This window comes from Bufo bufo, chromosome 11 (assembly GCF_905171765.1).
Source record: "Bufo bufo chromosome 11, aBufBuf1.1, whole genome shotgun sequence".
Lineage (NCBI taxonomy): Eukaryota > Metazoa > Chordata > Amphibia > Anura > Bufonidae > Bufo > Bufo bufo.
This window is the reverse complement of record NC_053399.1, coordinates 25,581,526-25,588,110: the sequence shown is the minus strand read 5'-3', so window position 1 is coordinate 25,588,110 and position 6,585 is coordinate 25,581,526. Positions and strand designations below refer to the sequence as shown.

The following is a 6,585-nucleotide window of genomic DNA, read 5'->3' as shown; positions in this document are numbered from 1 at the left end:
GTGAGGGCAGAAAGATGGACACAGGAGTTGTAGTGGGTGTGGCTGCTGCAGACAGGGCAGTGGGTGGAGCAGTGTGGGGGCGTGTCCAGCCTGTGACTCATCTCTGTGCAGTGCAGCCAGGCTTGTGTATCAATAAAGTTATGTATTCAACAAAACAAGAAGGGGAGAAAGTACACAGATCTGCCAGAATAGTGTGATGTCTTCCAGGGGGTAAGGAAAGCTCAGACATGAAAAACAGGTATTGGGGGCATATGTATGGAAGGTGAGGGGTGCTAGGAGCAGATAAAAAAAATGTTGATTTTGGGGACGGACAACCTCTTTAACTCCTCCTTTTCTTTCTCATCGAGATTGGAGGCACTGGGGATATTGGGGGCCTTATCAGACTCTTCCTCTTCTGACATTCCCTCCAGAGGGTCACCCAGTACATTGTTCTCCTTCGTGCAAGCTCCAGGAGAGCCATCCCATAGTAGTAGACAGCATCTGCATATTGGTCGTCCATCTCCCCATATTTCTTCCCCAGAAGGCTGCTGGCTTTCTGGAAAGCGTTGACGACGGAGCGGATGTCTTTCATGACCAAGTCCTGACTACTCACTGCCATGAGTCTGTTGGCTTCTGTATCCATATTAGCCCCATCAACTTGTTCAGCAGAAACATCTTCCATTTTCTCGACCGGCACCGCAGTGTCACCGTTTCCAAACCCATTCTCAACAGGTCCTGGCTTGGACTTTTTTGGTCTCTTTCAGAGGACTCTCCTCCTCGGGTTTCCCATTTACCTTCTTCCGTACTAGATAAGAGATGTCTGATACACAGTTGGTTCCCCGTACAATGCCGTCCCCGCTCCTCTCTGCAGCAGATATAGGAGTACCACCATTCTCTTTTGGAACCTTTGGGAGTTCTCCCCCGGGGTCTCTTTAAGCACTTTGTCTGTGTCTACTGCAGTTTTCTGTGCTTTTTCTGCCTCTTCTACCTGGCACCTCAACTGTTTTATACAAACTTTATCTTTCTCTGCCAGGTCTTTACACTGTTCAGCATTGTGCCTTTCATCTTCCAGCTGCATTACAGCAGATCCTTCAGCTTTTTCTCTGAGCGACGGACTTGTTTACTTGCAGCCTCTCTTTCTTTTATTTCAGTATCAAGCTGTTCCTCCAGTTGTGCAATCTTTGCTTCCAAGGCCATGATGGATGCCTTGAATTTGGATGTAATTGAGCCCTCCAATTCTTGCAATTTTGTTTTTAACTCCTTGTTACATCGATCCAATTGCTGACGGGCATTCTCCTCCTTCTGAGTATTACCACGTTTTGCATTCAGATCAGCATTCATCTGGTCAATCTGGAGAGTAGCCTTAGTCTGTCGTTGGCCAGTTCAGTAGTAGGCTGTTGGGCTTGCCTTTTGGCCTGCTCTGCCGCAGCAAACTCCTCCTGCATATGGATCATCTCCGCCTCCAGACTTTTAAGTTTCTTTTCATTTTCTTTAGGCTACATGAATACAAGACCATATATGTTTTGCCGTCCGCATTTGCGGATCCGCAAAAAAAAACAGATGGCATACGGATGCTTTCACACTTCCGGCAGGCAGTTCTGTCGCCGGAACTGCCTGCCGGATCCGTCAAAACGTATGCAAACTGGTGGCATTTGTAAGGCTGATCTGGATCCTGATCGGTCTTACAAATGCATTGAAATGCCGGATCCATCTCTCTGGTGTCATCGGGAAAAACGGATCCGAATGCCGGATCCAGCATTGCGGTATTTTGAATGCCGGATCCGGCACTAATACATTCCTATATAAAAAATGCCGGATCCAGGATTCCGACAAGTGTTCCAGATTTTTGGCCGGAGATAAAACCGTAGCATGCTGCGGTATTATCTTCGTCCTGAACAGTCAAAAAGACTGAACTGAAGACATCCTGATGCATCCTGAACGGATTACTCTCCATTCAGAATGCATGGTGATAAAACTAATCAGTTCTTTTCCGGTATTGAGCCCCTAGGACGGAACTTAGGGCCGGAAAAGAAAAACACTAGTGTGAAAGTACCCTAAACCGGACAAGAATAGGAAATGTTCTAATTTTTTTTGCGGGGCTACGGAAGGGACATACTGATGCAAACAGCACACGGTGTGCTGTCCACATTTTTTGCGGACCCATTGAAATGAATAGGTCTGCATCCTATCCGCAAAAAAAACGGAACAGACACGGAAACAAACAACGTTCGAGTGCATGTAGCCTTAGATTGACTTAAAATATAATTCCTGGATGCTCTAATGTCTTCCAACTCTCTCTGGTAATCCTTCATTTGCGCCTGCAATTTGCGCACTTGTTTGATGGCTTCTTCTCATCATCATCATATAGTTCACATAACTCCACATTTTTATTATGCATTTCAATTGGCTTGTCACGTTCACTCAGCACCTTATCTGCACTATTGTTTTTAATGGTGGTTTCACCTAAACCATTGTGTGTACTGTGCATCTCCCTTACACCTTCATTTAAAGGGAGAGGTACAGGTTCTGTAGGAGTTTCATCACTTGCTGCAGAAGTGTTTCCATTTTCCCACAACTCCTGTTTTCAACACCAAGTTCATAAGTCCCAATTCTCACTGGAGTCTCACAGTCAGTGAGAGCCACAGGATAGTCCTTGCTATCCCCGTCTATGTCCAGCACATAGTCCCCAGCTACCAAGCTGGCACGCACCAAGGTGCCCATACTACCAGAGTCCACAAGAGCCTTGACGGCGCAGTCATTCACCACCAGAGAACATAACTGTGGCTCAGTATCTTGTCTCTCTGAAGTCACACAAACAAGTTCCGCAAAGAGCGACTGTTGCCTTGTAGCATCACAGCCCCTGGGCTCTGCGGTAAGAGGGCAATGGGCCGCCATGTGTCCCCAGTCATGGCACGTCCAGCACTGGAGCATCCTGGATCTCCTCGGCAGGGAGACTTTTCTGGGACCAGATTGGGTTCTGTAAGGCCGAGGTCGAATGGCTGCCATTATGGGTCTAATTGAGAATGGCACCTGGGATGTTTTAAAAGGAGTTTGTCACCAACTTTTCATGTTTTACACTGCTTATATTGTGTTCTTGCTCGCATGCACACACGATAATAACGATACCTTTCTTGTTTTAGTCCGACTTTGTAAAGCTGCAGAAACGAAGTTATAATGGTATGCCAATGAGGGCTCACAAGTGCAAAGGGGCGGCGTTTTTGCTGTAAGTGCCCGGGCCCCTCAGCGTTTTGCGCGCCTAACTCCTCCCCAGTGTAACATCTGGCCAGCCCTTTCATGATGTGCGTACACAGTTCACCGCCAGGGCCGGGCGTGTGCACTCTGGCTTTGTTTGCAAGGAAGAGGTGCAGCGGGAAGAGACAGCAGCGAGCAGCCTGGTTATCGGAGTTCGCATGCCCGGTGGTGAACTGTGCACGCGTGGGATCCTGGGAACTGGAGAGGATGATGTAACATCATGAAAGGGCTGGCCAGACAATACACTGGGGAGGAGTTAGGCGCGCAAAACGCTGAGGGGCCTGGGCACTTACAGCAAGAACGCCGCCCCTGGGCACTTGCCAGCCCTCATTTGCATACCGTTATAACCTTGTTTTTGCAGCTTTTCAGAATCGGAGCAAAACAAGAAAGGTACCGTTATAATCGTGTGAGTATGTAACATAGTAACATAGTAACATAGTATATAAGGCCGAAAAAAGACATTTGTCCATCCAGTTCGGCCTGTTATCCTGCAAGTTGATCCAGAGGAAGGCAAAAAAACCCTGTGAGGTAGAAGCCAATTTTCCCCACTTTAGGGGAATAAAAAATTCCTTCCCGACTCCAATCAGGCAATCAGAATATCTCCCTGGATCAACGACCCCTCTCTAGTAGCTATAGCCTGTAATATTATTACACTCCAGAAATACATCCAGGCCCCTCTTGAATTCCTTTATTGTACTCACCATCACCACCTCCTCAGGCAGAGAGTTCCATAGTCTCACTGCTCTTACCGTAAAGAATCCTCTTCTATGTTTGTGTACAAACCTTCTTTCCTCCAGACGCAGAGGATGTCCCCTCGTCACAGTCCTGGGGATAAATAGATGATGGGATAGATCTCTGTACTGACCCCTGATATATTTATACATAGTAATTAGATCTCCCCTCAGTCGTCTTTTTTCTAACGTGAATAACCCTAATTTTGATAATCTTTCAGGGTACTGTAGTTGCCCCATTCCAGTTATTACTTTAGTTGCCCTCCTCTGGACCCTCTCCAGCTCTGCTATGTCTGCCTTGTTCACTGGAGCCCAGAACTGTACACGGTACTCCATGTGTGGTCTGACTAATGATTTGTAAAGTAGTAGGAATATGTTCTCATCACGGGCATCTATGCCCCTTTTGATGCAACCCATTATCTTATTGGCCTTGGCAGCAGCTGCCTGACACTGGTTTTTGCAGCTTAGTTTGCTGTTTATTAAAATTCCTAGATCCTTTTCTATGTCAGTGTTACCAAGTGTTTTACCATTTAGTATGTACGGGTGACTTGCATTATTCCTTCCCATGTGCATAACCTTACATTTGTCAGTGTTAAACCCCATCTGCCACTTATCTACCCAAGCCTCCAATCTATCCAGATCCCTCTGTAGCAGTATACTGTCCTCTTCAGTGTTAATTACTTTACACAGTTTAGTGTCATCTGCGAAAATTGATATTTTACTATGCAAGCCTTCTACAAGATCATTAATAAATATATTGAAGAGAATAGGGCCCAATACTGACCCCTGAGGTACTCCACTAGTGACAGTGACCCAATCTGAGTATGTACCGTTAATAACCACCCTCTGTTTTCTATCATTGAGCCAGTTACTTACCCACATACAGACGTTTTCTCCCAGTCCAAGCATTCTCATTTATTATATTATATACTAACCTTTTATGAGGTACAGTGTCAAATGCTTTGGAGAAGTCCAGATATACGGCATCCATTGATTCGCTGCTGTCAAGTCTAGAACTTACCTCCTCATAGAAACTGATTCAATTAGTTTGGCATGACCGATCCCTCACAAAGCCATGCTGATATGGCGTTATTTGCTTATTTCCGTTCAGATGCTCTAACATAGCATCTCTCAGAAAACCTTCAAACAGTTTACCCACAACAGATGTTAAACTTACCGGCCTATAGTTTCCAGGCTCTGTTTTTGGACCGTTTTTGAATATTGGCACCACATTTGCCATGCGCCAATCCTGTGGGACATTCCCTGTCAGTATAGAGTCCGCAAATATCAGAAATAAGGGTCTGGCTATGACATTACTTAATTCCCTTAGGATATGGGGGTGTATGCCATCTGGTCCTGGCGATTTGTCTATTTTGATCTTTTTAAGTCGCTGTTGTACTTCTTCCTGGGTCAGACAGGACACTTTTAATGGCGAATTTATTTCAACATTCAGCATTTCATCTGACAGTTTATTTTCTTCAGTGAATACACTGAAGAAAAAAATATTTAACAGCTTTGCTTTCTCCTCGTCGCTCTCTGCGACTCCCCCCTCATTACTCTTTAAAGGGCCGACACCTTCAGATTTATACTTTTTAACATTTATATAATTGAAGAACATTTTAGGGTTAGTTTTACTCTCTTTGGCAATTAATCTCTCGGTCTCTAGTTTGGCCTCTTTTATTTGTTTTTTACATGTTCTGTTTTTTTCCTTATAGATTTTCAGTGCTTCCGTGCTACCCTCCTGTTTTAGTGATTTATATGCTTTCTTTTTGTCATTTATTGCTTTCTTTACAGTTCTGTTTATCCACATTGGTTTCTTTTTGTTCCTTAACCTTTTATTCCCATACGGTATGTACCTCTCACAATGAGCTTTTAGGATGCTTTTAAAGATATCCCATTTTGTGGCTGTATTTTTATTTTTGAGGACTTTGTCCCAGTTAGTTAGGCCTATGGCCTCTCTTAGTTGGCTAAATTTAGCTTTTTTGAAGTTTGGTATTTTTGTTCCTCCCTGTAGAAACGCTCTTTTGAATGATAATTGGAAGGTTATTACTTTATGGTCACTATTTCCCAGGTGTCCCCCAACCTGCACGTCTGTTGTTCTGTCAGGTCTATTGGTTAATACTAAGTCCAGTATGGCCGTCCCTCTAGTCGGGTCCTGAACCAGTTGGGAGAGGTAATTGTCTTTGGTTATTGCCAAGAACCTGTTACTTTATTAGATATACAAGTTTCAGTTTCCCAGTCTATATCTGGGTAGTTGAAGTCCCCCATAATAACCACCTCATTATGATTTGCCTCCTTGTCCATCTCATTTAGTAGTAGATTTTCTGTGAACTCTGGTATATTAGGCGGTTTATAGTAAACTCCTATTAGTAATTTATTATTGTTTTTAGCTCCATGAATCTCTACCCACAGTGACTCCACATGTTCATGTCCCTCACTTATATCTTCACGGAGTGTGGGCTTTAGACCGGACTTTACATAAAGGCAGACCCCTCCCCCTCTCCGGTTTTGACGATCCTTTCTAAACAGACTGTAACCTTGTACATTAAGTGCCCAGTCATAGCTATCATCCAGCCATGTCTCAGTTATTCCCACTATGTCATAGTCCTCCTCACACATCACT

At 44.5% G+C, this 6,585-nt stretch overlaps 1 protein-coding gene across 1 annotated transcript; it reads right to left on the bottom strand.

Annotated features, from left to right (window-relative positions):
• Window positions 1–784: 784 nt before the first annotated feature.
• On the bottom strand, window positions 785–2,874 carry LOC120981436 (myosin-9-like). Its single transcript, XM_040410975.1, is given in 5 exon segments — window positions 785–1,057; window positions 1,060–1,346; window positions 1,349–1,475; window positions 2,223–2,297; window positions 2,596–2,874. Coding segments are annotated over 5 exon segments (1,041 nt in total).
• Window positions 2,875–6,585: the final 3,711 nt, after the last annotated feature.